Source organism: Marmota monax, unplaced genomic scaffold (assembly GCF_021218885.2).
Source record: "Marmota monax isolate L192 unplaced genomic scaffold, Marmota_monax_Labrador192_F-V1.1 WCK01_AAM20220418_F8-fsc00008, whole genome shotgun sequence".
NCBI classification, from domain to species: domain Eukaryota; kingdom Metazoa; phylum Chordata; class Mammalia; order Rodentia; family Sciuridae; genus Marmota; species Marmota monax.
The window spans coordinates 28,870,002-28,889,399 of NW_026694432.1; the positions used below are offsets into that span (position 1 = coordinate 28,870,002).

Consider the following 19,398-nt stretch of genomic DNA (forward strand, 5'->3'; position numbering starts at 1 on the left):
GGAATCGAGAAATGTAATATAATGGCATCGAGAACTCAGGACCCATTTCCTTTTCTTGGGCTCTGAAGACCTGGCCAAAGCTGGGGGATTCTGGGTCTGCTCTAGCTCCCCGGTGCCCCTGGGGATGGCCTGGCCTGGCGCCCTCCGGTACTCACATCAGGTGGTCGCACGCCATCTCTTTGGTACTGTTCTCCAATGGGGTGGCCACGGGAAGCTCTTCTGGCATTTCTGCCTCTTCGGCTGCAGCAGAGGGACGCACGACATTAGGCCCCCGCCCAGAAGTGGATGCCCTCCTTCCCCTTGGCCTGTGGGCCACCTGACGGGCCCGACTTGCTGCCCTCCTTCCTGGGAGACCCACCCTGGGTTCTGCGTCACGGCGGAGGCTCTCTCCAGCAGAGGCCGTGGTTACAATGTGGGTGGCCACCTCTGGAGGTGCGCGCCCAAGTTAATCCCCACCGGAGCTTGCTGTTTAGAGGTGGGGCCTTTGAGGATCAGACAAAGCCATCAGGGTGTGGCCCCCCAAGATTGGTAGTGGTTGGCTTTAGGAGAAGAGAGACCAGAAACACAGGCACCCCTCTTGCCTCTCATCCTTTGCCACCTGTGTGGCCCCAGGACTGCCAGCAAGAGGGCATCACCAGATGTGCCCCCCCCCCACCTTGGATCAGGCCAGAAGCCCAACTGGCCCCTTCTCTTCCTAAGTAACCCAGGGGCCCTGGGGTCTTCCGCCTTCGCTAGCAGGCAGGTGTCCCCAAGTCCACTGACAGACCAGGGAGCGCATGTTGGAGTGACAGAACTGCTGCGGGAGGCACAGCCGGGGCACCGTCCCCCAGCCTGTCTTCTTCCCACCTCCTTGTCCCCCTCTCATCCCACAAACACCCGTGCGGTGTCTGCTTTAAGGCAGGCACTGATCTAAGTGTGGAGGCGACAAGATGTCATCGCCCTCGGTTCCAGCGTGAGCATCCTCAGAGGACACTGTTCACCTGCCAGGGCCACCACCTGGGGACCTGCAGAGTCCATACCTGCAGAATCCCCAGAGCCTCGCTGAGCCTGGAACATAACAGATGCTCAACTAAGAGCTGGACGACGGCAGGGGCCTGTGCCCACAGCTGGCCACTGAAGCAGGACTACGTCCCAACCAGAGGGAAGTTTCCATTCAGCAAGGTCTGGAGGCCTTTATGGCTGTGAGACATGAGGAATCCTGGCATCTAGCCAGGGAGGCCGGGGAGGCTGGGGAGGCTGGGGAACCCTTAGCAGGACTAGGGCAGGTGGCCCTGTCCAGCCCAGAAGGTCAGTAGGGCCGAGGCCAAAGAAACCCAGGCCCCAGACTTCTTCTCTAAGAGCTCAGCATCTATCAGGATGGTGAGCTCCGTCACTGGGGGAACGTGGGCCCCAACCCCCATTTCCGTTTTTAGCTTCTCTTGTACAGAGCTGACCCGGCCGCGTCTGCAAGGGCTCCAGTCAAGTGGCAAATGGCCGAAGGCAAGAGCAGCCCTGCAGAGGCCCCTGTGTGGACGTTTCCATGTGGACAAGAACGGCTGTGTCCACTGCTCTTGTCACGCCTGACGGCTCCCGCGGCATGTGTGTCGCTGCCTCACTGGGTTGGCACAAAAGATGTCCCGACTCATCGCCAGCGCCTCGGCTCACCCAGGCCTCGAGGGCTTCTGACGTCCTCGTGCAGCAAGAAGCACGGGGGCCTTGGGCCACCGAGACAGCTTTTCAGTGGGTGCAGCCTGTCTCAGGTCGGCCGGCTGCGGGGCTGCGGCACCCCGAGCTGCCCTGGTGCGGGGCTCCCCGGGTCTCTCTCTGGGCCTACCTGGGTTATTGACCTTCAGGGTTGCAATCTCTTCTTCTATTTTCTTATGGTGTTGGGTCACTCGTTGGAGTCTCTCCTCTAGGCTCACAATCGTCTGGGAGTGCTGTTTGATTTGCTCCTTGTATTCTTGGATTTCTTCTTCGAATCCGTGTTTCTGGGTTTCCCGCTGGTCTTGGAGGCTCTTTACTGTCAGTTGCTGTAGTATTATCTGCTCCTCCATCATGATCTGGGGAAACAGGGCAATGGTTATGTGATGTGGGAGCTGGATGTGATGACGACACACTTGTTCTCATTGGCACAACACAGGGCTGAACTGGTCTGGCCACAGGACCTTGGCTTGTGCTGTTCCCTCTACCTGGCATGCTCCTTCCCTGGCTCCTCCCATGGCTCACCCACCCCTTCTGGTCTTTCAGGTCTCAGCTCCAACATCCCCTTAAAGAGCCTTCCCCGATCACCCATCTATAAGAGGAGCCTGAGACACTTTCTATTTGATTTGTTTAATTTTCGGTTTTAGTGTTCCCCAGACCTTTATCACCACCTGAAGTGAGCTTGTTCCGTTGTTTCTTTGCCTGCTAGAACTCAACTCCGCGGCAGAAGAAACGCCTTTTCTCATTGACTGCTGGGCCCACCCATCTAGACCCAGATTCTTGATCAATATGAATGAATGAAAAATTTTATAAGGAAAAAAGCAAATGGATTGGGACTTCTTAAAAACAGAAGTCACCAAGGTCCCTGAATGGCGAATCAGACGCCCCCCTCCTGAGGCCCTTCTTGGTGTTTCTGCCCCTTCCTCCCTCCCTCCTGCTTCTCCGACTGACCCTGCTTCTCTGGCCCCTGCTCCCTACCTATTACCAGGGCCCGGCCTCTGGTCTCCTGAGGTGTGACTTCTTTGTTGGGACAGCCCATTTGTGCCCACTTTCCAACAGTCTGCTGTGAGTCTCCTCCAGATTCAATTCCCCTTCTTCCCCTCCCAAATCTGCTGAACCGCGCCAGCTGGGGCAGCGCTAGAGCTCCGCTACCTGCGGCTCCTCTCCACCTCGCTCCCTGGGAGAACCCCACCCAGGCCCTCCCCGTTCCCACCAAGGTGCCCTTCGCCTGCCATCGTGGCCCCAGCTGCCCTGGCTTGAAGCTTGAGCCTTTATCAAGCGCTGTCATGGCAACACCTGCCGCCAGGCCCCTCCCTTCCCTCGCTCTCCCCAGCCCTGAGCATCCAGGTCCTTGTGAATCTGACCGACAGCTGCGTCCACCACGTGCCCGCCTGAGCCGGCCTCTCCGCTCGCTCCCTGATCTACTTGTATTTCTGGTAGATTCATCCCATCAGGCCCTTGCCCACGGAGCTGCTGGCTGGATGTGCCAATGACAGAGGAGAGCAGTGCGGGACCCCGTCTGCCAGGGCCTCGAGCACCCACCGCAGCTGAAAGCCTTGTCTGAGGGTCTGCGGAGCAGTCGTGGATCACTAGGTCCCGGGGCTCCTGCTCCTTCCCCGTGGGCTGTGCAGCCCCTGCCCTCCATCTCAGAGGACTTGCAGGAGGCCTCAGCCTCAGGTGACCTTTCACACCACGCCAACATTTCTCAATGGGCAGTTCTGCCTCTAAGGGACACTGGCAACATCTGGAGACACTTTTTGGTCGTCACCCCTGGGAGAAGGGAAGTGGCGTGCAGCAGGTAGAGACAGGGATGCCACTGAGCCTCCTGCAGCGCCCAGAGTGGCTCCCAGCAGGAAAGAGATACCCAGCTGAGGCTGGGAGGGACACTGTCCTCTTCCCCTGGGGCACCTTCTCCCGTCCCTGCCCCTGCAGGGCACCAACTTACCAGCTTTGTCTTGGCAGTTTCCAGTTCGGCTAAGGATTCATTTAGCTTCAGGGAGAGGCTCTCTGCTCTCAGGCTTCCAGCTGTCTTGATTTGCTGAATCTCTTCTATCATGGCCAGTGCATCACTTAATTTATTATTTAAAGAGGTCTCTTTTTGCCCTTTTAATTCTATTTCCTAGACAAACAGCAAACATCAAATTAGCAGACAGTCAGCACTAAGGGTCAACTCTAGCCTCCTGGCCCCGCCGTCTTCAGGGAGGACGGGAACTCCACTCGGCTGCTCCTGGGAGGCCCAAGGTCCACCCACTGCACGGCTCGAGCTCAGCTGACGGCTGTCTCCTTGGGACTTCTGGTCTCTCGGCTTACTTCCGACACCTGGAGTACGTTTTATTTCTCTTTTATGAGACAGTCTTTAAATAGCCGAGGAGGGCTGCCAAGTCTCTAAGTCTGTTCTCCAGGATAAATGTGCCGAATTCCTTCACCCTCCACAGCGTGGCCTGCCTTTGGGACACTCTGCTTTCCCACAGGGCTTTGGCACTGGGATGGCCACCCCCCCGCTGCCCCCCAGGCCCTGGCCACCTAGGACCCCCATTGCTGCTTCCATTCCGTCTGCTGGAATTCCTTCTTCCTGCCTTGGATGGGCAAAGTCCCTGTGGCTGGTCTGACAAAGTGGAACCCGGCAGGGTGTGAAGTCTTCCAAACATGACGGTCCAGATAATCTTGAGACATTCTAGTGGGCACTCTCCATCATCAGTGGCAATGTGAATGGGTATGGTCCTTCTGGAACATTCCTTGGGAACACACTGTGATCTGCAAATGTTAATATTCTAGGACCCAGTAGTTCTATTTATTTATCTATTTTTTGGTACCAGGGCTTGAACCCAGGAGTGCTTTACCACTGAGCCACATCCCCAGTCCTTTTTATTTTTTAGCTTGAGACAGGGTCTTGCTAAGTGGCTGAGGCTGTACTTGAACTTGAGACCCTCCTGTCTCAGACTCTCAAGTTGCTGGGATCATAGGTGTACGCCACACTGTGCCCGGCAGCAGTTCAGTTTTTGGGACTCGATCCCAAGGATGTCCAGCCTGGTACATGGGGTGTTTAGTCCAGTGTCTTTTATACCCTTGAAAATGGAGGAAAAAACCACAGGGCCTGGCTATGAGGAGGGGCAGATAAATTGGGGTCCATCAGACTCGGTGCACACCCAGGCCATCCCTCACTGGCTGGTGGTAGAAGATTGTTGGGCAATACGGAGGCCCTTGGACAACTAGTTACTTATAAAGAAACAGCTTCCGGCTGGGACTGGGGCTCAGGGGCAGAGCGCTCCCCTGGCACAGGCAAGGCCCTGGGTTCCATCCTCAGCACCACATAAAAATAAATAAATAAAATAAAGGTATTGTGTCCAACTACAACTAAAAAAAAAAATTGAAAGAAAAAACAGCTTCCAAATCAGTGCATAAACCAGTGACTTCATAATAAATCCATATTTATCTGCATCCCTAATCATGCTCAACATCCAGGCGGAATCACATCAAAACCCCGCTGGTGACAGCATGGTTAGCTTTTTCTTCTCCTGAGTGAGATTTTGTATTTTTCACATGTTCCAGGAAGCCAGGGGCTCCTTTGACAATCAGGAGGGGAAACTGTACTTAAAAAAGAAAAAACGAAATGCAAACACCCCCTTCATCAGGCTCTTCCGGAGCTTCCCCTGGGGCTTGCTTCTTGCTCCCCAAGCCCCCGTGGAGCTCCGTCTGATTCTTGGGGAGGCTCTTCACACCGCCCCTAGGCTCTCCCTGCAGCGCAGCTGTTCTCTGGTGGGCCACGAAGCTGCCTGTGTCTCTGCCCAAGGTTGGAGAGGCCTGGCACGGCCGTCACCGCCCCTCTGGTGTGAAACTGGTTTGCTTTTCTGCTCTCTTTTGTCTATTTTACCTTTGCAGGTGAAATCTAGCTTTTTATTGCTCTTCTGTGTACGCCAGTAAGCCCCCTGTGTGCCTGGAGGGCCCTTTTGTTACGTGAGCATCTGTAATTTGCAATATCAAATTGGTTAGAGGTACTTATTACAAATTCAGCCAGGAGATTTTTGAAGATGGGCCCTAAACGCAGATTCAGAATCAGGACTTAGTGGTGACATTTGGAGTCGTACACCAATCTTCATCTTATAATTTTTTCTTATTTCCTAAATTATTTTTTGCATATAAAGATTAAAATATTCTAATTAAAAGAAACCAGTTGTTGCAAATGACAACGAGCTTTCGAGGATTCACCTTAAAATATCAAAGCACACTTCAAACAGACACATCCACAAATTTGGAAATAGAACAAAAGAACATTTTGTTTTGAAATGGAATTATTTTCATTAACTACCTATTGAAATATTTTGAATATCAAATGTTGGCATGCATTCACCTTGGTTGGGGGTAAAAGCTGCTTTTCAAATACGTTTAGTTACAGAGGATACTCAAGTGACCTATTTAAAAAAATTCTCTGTTCATTTCTTCAGAGATTTACTCTGAGCTGGCATGGAGGTACATGCCTGTAATCCCAGTGGCTCAGGAGGCTGAGGCAGGAGGATTACTAGTTCAAAGCCAGCCTCAGCAACAGCAAGGCTCTAAGCAAGTCAGTGAGACCCTGCCTCTAAATAAAATACAAACTAGGGCTGGGGATGTGACTCAGTGGTTGAGTGTCCCTGAGTTCAATCCCCAGTAACCCACTCCCCAAAAAGGATTTACTCTGAATTTCAGAAAAGTCAAATTCTATTTTTTGTTTTAAATAGTCTTTTAATTTAAAAAATTTAAAAAAAAATTATTATAAATTGACAAATCATAATCACCTGTATTTATGGGGTACAAAATAATTCTATGACTAATATAATGCAGAATGTCATTTCAGAATAATGAAGTCAAGCTAATTAACATATCTATCACTTCCAATACTTATTTTTTTGTGTGTGTGAAAACATTTGAAATGTTCTCTCAGCAGTGTTTACAACACACTATTATTTACTATGGTCATCACATGGTGCGATGGATCTCAAAAGAAAAAAATCCCAGCTTACTCCTGCCCGAGGCGTGTGATACTGGCGTACATCTACCCCTTCCCTGCCCCAGGCTCCTCCCTAGCTTGCTGCGGTCTGTGTGAGTTCGATGAGTAGGTTCTGCATGTATGTGAGCGCACACAGCATTTGTTTTGCTGTGGCTGGCTTATTTTGCTTAGCATGATCTTTAGTTTTTTGAGGGACCTCTATGTGGCTTTCCACAGTGGCCGTGCCAATTTGATGGTACACAAGGTCCCTTCTCTCCACATCCTGCTTGACATGGGGTATCTTTTTCTATGACGGCCCTTCTGGTGGGTGTGGGGTGGTATCCCACGGGGGCTCCATTTGTGCTCCCTGGTGGTTGGTGATGTGGAGCATTTTTCCCAGTGTCAGTTGGCCACTGTTTGTCTTTTATGAAATATCTCATTGGGTTATTTCTTTCCACAGGGCTGTTTGGGTTCCTTGTAAATTTTGGACATTGCCACTTATCAGATGTACATCTACAAGTATGCGTCTCCCGGTCTGCAAGTTGTCTGTTTATCCTGTTGCTTCCTTGCCATACAGAAGCTTTTGATTTTGATGATTTGGAGCTTCATTCGCTTTTGTTGCTTCATTTTTGGGTTCAAATTGAAAAAAAAAAAACACAACCATTGCTCAGACCCAAGTCCTGCTGTTCCCTTGGTCTTTGCAGGCACATGGTGGGTCCTTGGGTGGAGTTCTGCTCCTCCTGGTCTGGTGTGAAGCCAGCTGCTGACTGTCACAGACCTACCCTTGATGTCCCTGTCCCCTCTAGGGTGTCCTTGAGGACGGTCCTTGTTGCTCTACAGTGTGTTCCATACAATGAGCCTTAGGAGAGGTTCTCTGGGGCCAGTACCAAGAACAGTCCCGTTTCTGTGGCTTGGACGGTTCTGGCCTAGTAGGCAGCACAGGCTTTGCCTTACCCAGTAACTTCTAGAATAAAGTCATGACTCATTCATTGATTTCATGATACACACCTTTTTTTTTTTTTTTAACTCTGTGGCACATCATTTGGGGACCCAGCCTGGGGACAAACAGACTGCTCCCCTGGGGCTCCCATGTGGCCTGGGCACCCTCCCCGCACACAGTGGGCAGCCCTGGGTCTTGCACACCTCCGCCTTCTCTGTACATGTGCCAGGTGCCCAGGGGCTGTGTGGTGGCATGTGTGCGTCAACCTTCTTCCTGGGCGGTGTTCAAGGGGCCCTGCTCCACTGGGCAGAGCTTGCAGATTCCCGAGTCGGCCCTACGCCCTGTGGGTCAGAACTCTGGGGGTGAGGCCTGAAGAGGGACTTGGAATAAGTTCCCCAGAGAGTCTGATGCATGCTAGTAAATGACCCAAGATGGCTGTGAGCTAGGGACCCTCTTTGGTCCCCACTGGCTCCAAGTCCTTTTGGATTCATTTGCCTCTAGGCAAATCTCACCCGATGACCAGGTGACTGGGGGCCACCTGCTTTGGTTCTGGATACTGCTTGTGTCATGTGTGTGTGTGCACGTGTATGTGCTCTGCACTATTGGGACCTAGGATGGGTCCCACAGAGATGGCGAGCAACTTGCCTAATGACCCACAGCCAGAGGGAGGCAGAGTTTGGATCTGAACTAGCCCCTGGACACAGGGCCACACTGGGCTCCTTTCCGCCGTTGGTCGCCGAGACTCATACCTCTTTCTGCTTGGTCAGGCGGTTCTCCAAGTCCTGTACCTTCCTCTTCTCCTTCTCCAAGGCCTCCTTCGCCTTCTGAATCTCGTAGGCGATGCTGTTGTCTGAGATCTGGGAGTCAAGGGTAAGGGGACAAGGGGTGAGCAGGGAAGGGGGGACCGTCAGTGCAGAGGGAAGCCAGGGCCAGTCTCTGCGGAAGACAGTGGGATGGGGTTTGGGCTAGAGTGCAGGCAGCCAGGGCCCGCCTGGCAGAGGGGCGGGACTCCTGGAGCAGCCGCCAGGCAGGGCGAGAACCAGGAGCCAAATCTCAGCCTTGCGCATGAAGGAGGGAGTGACTTGGTCGTCAGGATTTGGGGGCTGGTTTCAGGAAATGACATCCTGGTTAGTGCCAGGGTCATGGTCATATCATTTGGCGCCAAGCCACAGAATGAACTGGCATGTGTTGGCACCAGTAAAGGCCTGGCTGGGAAGTACCTGGCTCTTAGGAGGTGTGGGAAGAGAGACAGCACAGGGGCACACTTCCTGTCCCCACCCTTCCTGTCCCTGGCTTCAAAGGACACAGGCAGAATCATCCCATATACAAAGGTGTGGGTTTCAGGAATTCATGCCCAGGACAGCGTGGAGCTGAGGACACTTACTCCACAGACCTGGGCACGGGGTGGAGGCCGGGACTCCCCTGCACAACCCGGGAAGGACCAGCCAGCCCGGGGGTGAGACACTCTGTTTGCTGCCATTGACACTCTTGCAGCTCTGCCCCGGCACCAACAGAAAGGCCACAAGACGGGTATTTTAAATGTCTGGGTGCTGTGCAGACAGAGGCTGGAGCAGGGTCACCGAGGTGTAAATGGGGCATTTGGTGGTGGGGGACCAGGACCGTGGCACTTATATTCCCTCTTCCCACTGCTCTGCTGACTAACTTTCTTTAGTGGATGTGCGCTCTTGTCACAAAGGAGAACGAAGGGAAATTGTTACAGGGAATGTCAGGCAGGTGGGGAGGTTTTAACCAGGGGGCAGAGGTGGGGACACTGGGAGGCACGTGGCCCTGAAGAAGAGACAGTGTTCCCAGTGTTCCTAGGTTTTGATGAGCCTTCCGAGGCCCCACCTGCACACATCCTCCCCCACCCTCCCCGGGCTCTGGCCTCACTTTGTCCCACTGCCACGTCCTGCCTGCCTAAGAGGCCACCAGCCTGTTCTGCATCTCTTCTCACGCCATGTGCTGCTCAGCGTAGCACAGATGAGACCTGCAGGGACATGGCCCCGCGTCCTGCTCTGTGTGGGGAATGCTCGAGGGCATGCACCCTGCCAGCCTGGTCCAGGGGTGCCCTTGACAGGTGAGGCAATGGAGGCTGTGCCTGAGGTAGGAGGAGGACGGGTGATGTCCCCGTCACCCCCCCCCCCAGGAAGTGGTGTGAAGCTGGCCACCAGGGCCCTGCCCTAACCACTGTGCACCCAGCCTCTCGGTCCTGCGATTTCCACCGCGGCCCATCGGAAGGCAGGACACGCACGCTGGGCACTCGCCTGGCGGGGCCCCACATGGCAGGGGTGCTCCACACCTCGCCGAGACTCTGAGTCCGTCTCCCTCACTCTGGCTGGACTCTGCCCTTCCTGCCCTCTCGGGTGTGGCAAGGCTGCCCTGCTGCACCCTGGACCCTGCCCTCCCTGGGTGGGTGTCCCGTAAGCACAGACTCCTCTCCCCAGGCCTCTGGGGTGGTTCTGCCCCCATCATGGACGAGGGCACAGAGAGGGCAGGGGCTTGCAGGGTCGCACAGCGTGCTAGTACAGAGCCGGGATTGGCGCCCAGAACCAGCTCTTTGGGCCCACTGAGCCCCGGCCCCCTCCTCTGCTCCCCCAGAGAGCTCCTGCCTCCTTCTCTGGCTCTTTCCTGAAGCTCCAGGCCCCACTGTGCCCTGGCTGGCTCAGGTCCCATCCCCCCTCCAGGTGTCACTCAGGGTCACCTCCTCAGAGCTCTCCATGGGTGTCGGCCACTCTCTAGCCAGTCCTCGGGACTGGCCGTTTCCTGGGGTTCTGTCTTCCTGACCCGGGACGGGGGCTGTGGGCAGCGTGGCCATGGCTCGTCTTGTCCACTGTGGTGTCCTTGGTCCCCAGAGCAGGGCCCCACACACAGGTGCTCAGAGAATATGGGTGATGAATGACACTGAGCCACCGAGCCACCACCTGCTTCCCTGAGTTCCCTGAGGGCAGCAGGGTGGGCCTGCTCTACCTCTGCCCGCCGCTGCCCATGGACATGCCACTGGGGTTGCTAGTGACATCTACCCAGCCCTGCCTGTCCCCTCCTGCTGAGGCTGGATGTCTGGTGGGCCTGTCCCCAGGCGGGTGGGCGGGTGTGTCCTCTGCCGGTTCCTGCACTTGGGACCCTCCTCACCTCCCCGGGGGCTTTGGCCCTGTGAGGCTGCTCTCCTCACCTGCCCCGGGAGGCGGCTGCCCTTATTGGATGCGACCTCCGCCAGAGCTCCTCACAGACCTGCCTGGCCCCGCGCCTGCGGCCCTGCCCGGGGGTCCTCTAGAGTCCCCCCTGCCCCGGGGTCCTCTAGAGTCCCCCGCGTGGCAGGGGTGTCTCTCGCCTGGCTATGCTGATGAGCAGGATGCTGGCTGAGGGCGGCCTCGGCCCTGGGTGGGACCCAGGGCAGGACAAGCTGGGGGTTGCAGGGGCCGTCCAAGCACTTCAACCCAGTGACACCTACTGCTGTGGGCGGGGCTGGACACTGAGGGTGGGAGGTTCAGGTCTGCGGCTGTCCCCTGGGCCGCTAGGAGTTGGCCGACCTGGCCGCTGCAGCTCCCGGCCGCCTGGCTGTGGCTCGCACCTCCTTCTGCTGGGTCAGGTGGTTCTCCAGGTCCTGCACCCTCCGTCGCTCCGACTCCAGGGCCTCCTTGGCCTTCCTCTTCTCGTGGGCTATGCTGCTCTCCAAAACCTGAAAGGCAACGGCCGCTCCTCTGGGTGCCTGCTCGGGACGCTGCTGAGGACAGTCCTGAGGGCCACGACGCAGGGCCCTGGCAGCCCCCGGGCTCAGGAGACCTCGCCCTCCGGCACCCGGGTGGGGAGAGCTCTCTGCGGCCCCATTTTATAGAAGAGAGATGGAGGGACAGGTGGGGGGCTCGGGCTGGCACGGCTCATGGCACTGAGCCCGGACCCTGCTCGGGGGAAGCTGGCGGCTGCACGCGGAGCCTGGGGCAGGACCCAGCAGGCAGAGGGGCCAGGCTTGCTGTCATCGGCGGCAGCCTCCCTGAAAATCTCATCCCCTATGGCGTCCCCACCCTTGGGGTGAATCTCTTAGGCCGAATCCGGTTTCAAGAGGAGAACAAGGCCCAGGAGGGAGGAGCCAGACGGACAGTCTCCACAGGGGCAGGGGCGGGCCTGGCAGGGGCTCCTGGAGGGACACCCGGTCGGTCCAGGATTCATCCGGGAAGCTCTTGTGATAAGTGGTCATTGGCTAAAGGACTTAAGTCAATCACCAAAGGAACCAAAGGAAGCCACCCGCGGGCCGGCCTCGCCTCTGGCCACCGACTCCTGGGCCAGCCTTCTGAACGCCAGCTCGAGCGCCAGGAGTTTAGAACTTGGAACACAGTTGCCATTAAAATCCACAGTAAGGGCCCCGGGCTGGCCCCCGGGAGCGCTCAGCCCCAAGACGTTGCAAATTTTGCAGTAAAAAGTGGTTTAAAAGCTCCAGCGCCCTCTGTCCCCACACCAGCCCAACAGAGCAGATGAGAAGTGGCAGTGCAGGGACTCCACTTTCATTTTGAGGGCCTGAGGTGGGATTCAGGGTAGGGGGTGCTCCTGTGACCCGTGAAGAGACTTTGAGGCCCCCTCTGGTGACTCAGGGTCGGCCGCAGCGCCTGACCCCACATCCAGGCGCCTGGCCTTGCTCTCTGCAGCTCCTCTGTGGCTGGGACAGGCCCCACCTGGAGGGGACACACCCTGTCCCTGTGCCCCCAAGTCTACAGCAGGGAAGGCGAGCTGACCCTTAACCCTACCTCACGACCCGGACTATCCCTGTGGCCCTTTTCTGGTAAAAGAAAAGTCCCCCTGCCCCGCCACAGGCTGAACGCAGTCTGCGGCCAGAGCTCCTGAGAGGCCACAGAGAGGTTTGGCCAGGGGTGGCTGAAGTTCCAACAGACCTGGGGCCACCAGCCCTGGCTCATCTGCTACGGGCTTTACTCCTGCTTCGTGATCTCGAAATCCCTCAATTCCAGGGCCGTCCTCTGTTGACCTCTTGGTGGCATTTGACTTGAGTGACTCCACGGAGACCCTCCCTCCTCTTGCCACCCTCCCTGGAGATAGAACTCGACGGTCACCTCAGTGACACTGTTTACAAAGAACCACAAGCACAGCTGGGGGGGAACCAACAGCCAACACCCTCCTGGGGGTGCAGGGCTGTGTCCAGGGGTCTCTTCTTTCTCCTTCATGTGGGCAGGCTGGTGTCACTCTGAGGTGGACAGGAAGAGGTAGATGTGGCAGAAGTGACAATAGAAACTTCCATTTATTCTGTGACATTTCTATCAGACACTCCCTGGGACATGTCCAACCCTCACAGCCACCCTTCCACAAAGGGAGGTATTGACAGATCTGCTCCAGTCAGGATTCGAACTCACATCTCACCTGGCCGCAAAGCCTGCACCCCTCTCAGCTGCCTTAGGATTGAGGGATTAACAAAAGCAGGCATGAAAAGGGCTCAGGGACCTGAGGGTGCCACAAGCTAAACATGAATCAAAAATGCAATAGAGCGTCCCCAAAGCTAGTTGGGCACATTAAAAGAAGTAGAACATCTTCAACCAGGGAGGGACTTTGAGGCCCCCTCTGGTGACTTAGGGTCGGCGGCAGCGCCTGACCCCACATCCCTAGGCCTCCCTGGCTGGGGAAGAGTGGTTCTGGCTACCACACTTTAGGAAGAAAACAAGTGATGGATGGCAAACTCAAGTGCCCGTAGGGCCAGTCAGGGGCCAGAAGTGAGGATGTGTCAATGCGGGAGGAGGTGAGGACTGGGGCAGATTGCTGCCACTTGGTTCAGCACTGGTCCTTGCTGCCAAGTGGAAACGGGGGCCACATTTCCCGACTCTCGAGAGAGGATGGAAATCTGAATTTTTAAGTACATTTTATGAATTCAGAATAAAACTTTCTGGGTCCGACATGACGTATCTGGGAGCCTCCAGAGAGCACAGAGGGCCGTGGAGAGGCCCCGGCTCCAGTCCTGCCAGACGAGTGGGGAGAGGGGCCTGGGCCCGCAGGGGGGCAGGCGCAGGAGCAGGTCCCCTTTTCAAACGGCCTCGTTATCGTGCGGAGGAGGGCCCGGGGGTGGGCTGAGGATGGCATTCTGGTGGCCAGAAAGGTGCCGCCCAACTCGACCTAAAGGGAGCACCTCCTGCCAGCGCAGAGCACCCACCCGATGGCGGGCCGGGGCTCAGACAGTCCTCAGTGTGGGCTGAGGCCGGGTGACTGGGGCAGGGTCCCTGCAGCCTGGACCCCCATGACTGCTGTCCCCCCTTCCTGTGCCTGGGGACTCAACCTCCTTGCAGAAGATGCCACGTCTCCGTCCTCTGTCCCCTGTCCTGACTTGCTCCCCTCCCCGCCCTCTGAGCTCACTGCCCTGCGGCCCCTCCCGGGCACCCACCTCCTTCTGGCGGGCCAGGCAGCCCTCCAGCTCCTCGAGCCTCCTCTCCTTCTCCTCCAGGACCTCCATGGACCTGCGTCTCTCCTGAGCCAGGCGGTCGTCCAGAGCCTGCAAGCAACGGTGACCGCTGAATGGACCTGGTGGCCGTGTGGGAAGGTGGCTCTGCCAGCTCTGCGCGGGTCCCCTCACTCCCCAAGGCACCCGCTGGAGCAGGCGGGCCCGGATCAGGGCCCCAGGAGGCGTCCCGGGGTGGGCCTGAGTCCTACCTCCTTCTGGTGGGCGAGGCGGCCCTCCAGCTCCTGGACCCTCCGCTGCTCCTCCTGCAGGGCCTCCCAGGCTCTGCCTTTCTCCTGAGCAGTGCTCTCCTCCAGGGCCTGCAAGTCAGCGAGGCTTGTTGAACAGACCCGGTTACCATGGCGGGAATGTGACTCTGCCACGCTCTGCAGACGTCCCTCTCCAGTCCCACCCCACCCAGGGCCGCAGAGCCCCCGGTGTGGGCTCTGGAGTAGGCGGGGCCCTGTGAGAGCCAGGAACTGGACACCAGCCGGAGGGCCTGGCCAAGTGGGAATGTCCGCCGTGCCTCAGCTTCCCAGGGCCACCACGGGGACAGCCACAGTTCCTTCTTCACCGGGAGGATGGGAAGAATGGGGGGATGGCTGGCACAGGGAACACCTTGCAGCCCCATGTGCAGAGGAGGAGACAGGCTGAGAGAGAGTGAGAAGTCTTGGTGGGCCCCGTGGTCACGCCTGTGATCCCAGTGACTCAGGAGGCTGAGGCAGGAGGATTGCGAGTTTGAGATCAGCTTTAGCAACTTAATGAGTTTGTGTCTCTAAAAAATAAGAAGAGGGCTGGGGGGTGGCTCAGTAGTACACTGTCCTTGAGTTCCATCCCCAGTACTGAAAAAGAAAGAAAGAAAGAAAAAGAGAAAAAGAAATCTGCCTGATCTATTAGTGACTCACTCAGGCAGGGACTGGAAACCGGAACCCTGGCCCCACTGGATGCTCAAGCCTGGTTCTAAGTTAAGGATTAGCACACGACGTCCCCGCGTGTGTGTCCTGAGTTACTGTCGCTCAGTAGCGGAGCTGAGAAGTCGCGTCAGGACTAGTTCATGGCCAGCTAAACTGCAAGACCTGTCGCCTGGCTCTCACGGAAGCCGTTGGTCGGGCCTGGTGTACAGCACTGGTGGGTGCAGAGGTCAGAGGTGACGTTCAAATTCACAATGAAAAAGAAATGCTGGGGGGGAGGGAACCAGAATTCCTTCTTCCACCACAACAAAGTCCTCACACAAGCAGCCTTCACCAGGAGCTGGGACAGTGGCACAAGGAAGGTCCACTGAACAGCAGGAGCCAGCACTGGGGCCCAAGAAGCTCCCTCAGAGACCCCCGGCTCTGGCCGATCCACGTCAGCGTGACATCTCCAGGAAGGGGGATCAGGAAGGGAGCCGCGGGGAACCGTCGCCTCTGACGGGCTGGGTGCACGGAGGCTCGTGTGCCTAAGGGGGTCTGAAAGCCGCCATAGAAGTGCTGTCTGTCGGGAGCCACGTGGTCAGCGGGTGACGGGAAAGCCTTCAGGGTGCCCTGGGGGCTGACCATGCTGGGCCTGAGGCACCAGATCCCAACAAGGGAAAAACCAGTGTCCCCCGCAAAACTCCCCAAGCAGGGTTTTGGGAAGCAGCTCTTTGAGAAGCTGGCCGACAGCGGTGAGGAGGGACAGTCTGGGAGGACACTGGAGACGTCAGGTCTGGGCCGGTAAAGCCTCCTGTCTGTGGATGGAGCTGTCTCTTCCACACCTACTTGCTCTTCAAAGTGCACGGCTCTGATTGTGGTATGTAATGTGACCTCTGAGGACGTGTCGGGGGCCTCCTCTGAGGACGTGTCTGTGTGGGGGGCCTTCTGTGTATCTTTTATTACATAAAAGGCAGAAAAAGAGGCCAGGAGGGCAGAGGCAGGAGGAGGGGAGAGGCCCAGGGTAACCGGGTGGGAACTGGCGATGGAAATGGCCGAGGCGGGGCCAGGAGAGGCCTGCAGAGGCCTGGACAGGGGTGTGCTGATGGAGGACAGTGTCCAGGTGGGCAGTGGCTGAGCAGGAGCTGGTGAAAGGGGGCACCCGTGACCATGTAGTCCCCACAGGGAGAGGAGTGCAGGGGAGGAGCGGGGTCTGGCGGGTGGGGGGCTGCTGTCTCGAGGGGTGGGAGGAGGGGCCACAGGAAAGGCCGGTCCACTCCCTCGGGCAGCGGTTCTCTTCTGTGGCTGTGTGTGGGAATCGCCCAGAGTGTTTACCGACCCCAGAGCGAGCGCCACGCCATCACCCCAGCTAGATTGGAGCCCAGGGTGTCGGGAGGGGGCAAGGCTGAGTGTTCTGAAATCTCCCAAATGACACAAGGTGGCCAAAGTCATGAGCCGCTGACCCAGGCTGATGGAAACGAGGGTGGTGAAGCTCATGGCGGGTCCCTGAGCATCAGAGAGGGCCAAGTTCAAGACCACGATGAGGAAGAAGCAGGAAACATGGTTTCCTGGCCTTCTCCAGAGATTCCCAGGCAGTGGGTCTGCGGTGGGCGCCAACAGACTGTATTTTTAACAGGGCGCCTTATTAAGTTGTTTTTATCAGGAAACTTTGGCAAAACCTTCCTCCAAGGCTGCAGTGAGATGCAGACCTGTCGCCTCGGCACCATCTGAAGCATATCGTAACCACTGAGCCCCAGTTCTGCATTGGAGCCAGGTCCCTAGATGGTCCTCGGCTTAGCATCTCACACGCGCTGCTACAGGGTGTCTTCTAATTGGACAGGTTTCTAGAAAATTTAGTAGCCATTCCGGTCACTTGTTTTCCCTGTCATGTATGAAGACTGGGATGGTCAGAAGCTGATTTGGCACCATTGCTCTGTCACTTACAAACCAGGGTCTGCTGCAGTGAGGACGATCTGTATATAACTACAATATAGACACAAATAAGGTGGCACCGATCAAAATTGCAAAGGTCCTGCCTTTTCGGGTTGATTTTGCTGAGTTTTAGAATTCGGGCTTCATGTGGAATCCTTCATGATTATTCATCCTGTTTGATAATTTACCTCCTTAGTACTCAGCCAGCCGTCGCTGGCATTTCTCCATCTCAGCACCTGCTCTCAATCTCCCTTAGAAAAGTCTCCTTCATAGGTTCCCAGCAGTCAGAACGACAACAGGGCGTCCTTACCGCCTTCTCTTCCACCAGCCGCCTGATTTTGCCTTTCAGCTTCTCCTCTTGCGCCAGCTTCTCCTCGTTCAGCTTCTCCTTTTCTGCCCGATGCTCCTGCAGCTTTTCTTGCAGCAGAAACTGGTGGGTTTCCTGGGAGCTGCTGAGCTTGATCTAAATGGAGAGGAGGAAGAGGAAGCCGAGGTTGTCAGGGACTGGATGGAGGAGTCATTTCCACACTCACTCGCAAATTGTTTACCTTTCGGGGGACAAAGATTTACACAAAAGTTTCTTAAAAACACAGACAAGGGGCTGGGGCTGGGGCTCAGCGGTGGAGCGCTCGCCCAGCACATGCGAGGCCCTGGGTTCGATCCTTAGCACCCCATAAAAATAAATAAATAAAGATATTGTGTCCAACTAAAAAATAAATACTAAAAAAAAACAACCCACAGACAAACTGCACTTGGCCTAGCTTCTGGTGGGGAAGCAGTAGACTATGAAGACCGTGGATTCTGGATCTAGATAAAATCCCAGCTCAGGTTACTTCCGGCGGCTTCCCCATTTAGAAAATGAGATTGATCATAGTGTTCTGTGTCTTAGAATTGTGAGGATTAAATGAGATGATGATGGAAAGCTTGACAGTGCTTGGTACGTAGTGGGTGCTCAGTAAATGGCGGCTGGAATTCTTGGTTACTATTTGCTGGGGGTGGGAGGAAAAGCAGTGATCTGGGAGTCAGAAGGCCCAAGCTTTGTCTTGGTTCTTTTAATGAAGTTGTTCTCATCAGGAAACTCTGTGGGGCACGTGAGCTGTGTGGTGACCAAATAGTAACCAACTTCTCTGGCCTTTGATGTCCATATCTGTGAAACGAGGAGAAGGGACTGGACCGGGGGTTGACAGTCTACAGTGCACAGGCAGACCTGGCCCACTGTCTGCATTTTTAAATAAAACTTTATTGCAGCGGCCATGCCCACCACGCCTGCTCATTTGCACGCAGAGTTGAGCCTGAGCCTGTGCCTGAGGCCACGTTTCCTGCAGAGATTAAAACTGGCCAGGGGCTGTTACAGAGAAAGTCACTGACCCCTGGACCAGGCCTCTGTGGTGGGTGGAAATGACCGTCTGATCTGCAGCTTCCTTCGCTAAGTGACATGTCTTTGCCTGTGTCACTCCCAGAGCCCGCCCCCACCACATCCCGGGACACTGGACTCAGGCCTGTGATTTGCTCTGCCCAAAGGGATGTCAGCATATGTGGCAGAAGCAGAGGACAGGAAAGCACTACGTGGTCTTTTCCGCTGTCCCTTGTACCTGCGCAGTTTTCGGGAGAAGATGCCCAGGCTCCCTCGCTGGGGGACGAGAGACACGTGGAGTCAAGCACCCCACTCCAGAGGCCAGCCTGGATCCTCCAAGACCAGCCAACACCAGGAGGCCTGAGCCAGCCCCCCAAGGCCAGCAGGGCCACCTGGCTGCTGACCTGGGCAGGTGAGCAGGCACTAGTAGTTGTTGAATGCCCTAAAGTCATGTGGCTCTTTTTGCATGTCACCATGACAGTAGCTATCAGCATGATCAACCCTAGGGGTCACTGGCCCCTCCAATCTTCCTTTTGGAAACTCTGCTGCCTGGACCGTGGTAGCTGGACTTCCCACACTGGGTTTTATGCACACACTTTTCAAGATCCGATGGCATGGAGTGCTTTAGTTTTTGACAGGGGAGACAAGCACTGTGAGACAAGCTGACCCAGGGCCCAGCTTCCTGTCTTTATCCTTGGCCCGTGGGAGACCTCGGCCACCCTGTCCCCTATCGAGGCTGGGGGCTGACTCTCCATAGAGAAGAAACAGATCTCCAACTCAGAGGAGCACACTCACGTCCAGGAGCTGAAACAACTTGGAGAAAAAGAACTTGAAAGACTTACCTGCAGCTCCTGGGTCTGGCTCGTGATTTTTTTATAATGTTCCAGAAGATACACCAGGTACAAAGAGAACCCTTAAAAAGAGAAGGGGAGAAGGTGTCAGTTCAATTCCTTTGTTTTCTGAATAATGTCTTTTTAAAAAAATTTGTTTATTTTCTGAAGATGTCTTGACGGAGCCCGTGGACAGGTGGGTGCAGGTCCCAGGGCCTCCTGTGGAGAGGACAGAGCTGCCCCTGGACTCGCACTTTTACAATGATTGACGGACTTTGCTTGGGCTCCAATCTACGTTTCTTTTTGGAAGCGGGAAATAAAGACCCTTCAACAGAACACCTATGTTTCCACGTGTCCACTGAGTGCCAGGTGTGGAGGGAGGGGG

General features: G+C 55.9%; 1 protein-coding gene across 9 annotated transcripts in view; it reads right to left on the minus strand.

Moving 5' to 3' along the window:
• The window catches only part of Fhad1 (forkhead associated phosphopeptide binding domain 1), a 117,742-nt gene that overhangs the window by 24,263 nt on the left and 74,081 nt on the right, over positions 1–19,398 (minus strand). For all 9 annotated transcript variants that reach the window (XM_046469263.2, XM_046469261.2, XM_046469262.2 and 6 more), the window contains 9 exons: positions 19,026–19,096; positions 17,140–17,292; positions 14,220–14,327; positions 13,954–14,061; positions 11,152–11,259; positions 8,333–8,440; positions 3,626–3,799; positions 1,814–2,039; positions 156–240 (listed from right to left, as the gene is read on the minus strand). In XM_046469263.2, coding sequence (XP_046325219.1) covers positions 156–240; positions 1,814–2,039; positions 3,626–3,799; positions 8,333–8,440; positions 11,152–11,259; positions 13,954–14,061; positions 14,220–14,327; positions 17,140–17,292; positions 19,026–19,096 — 1,141 coding nt within the window. The remainder of the gene's footprint in view (positions 1–155; positions 241–1,813; positions 2,040–3,625; positions 3,800–8,332; positions 8,441–11,151; positions 11,260–13,953; positions 14,062–14,219; positions 14,328–17,139; positions 17,293–19,025; positions 19,097–19,398) is intronic.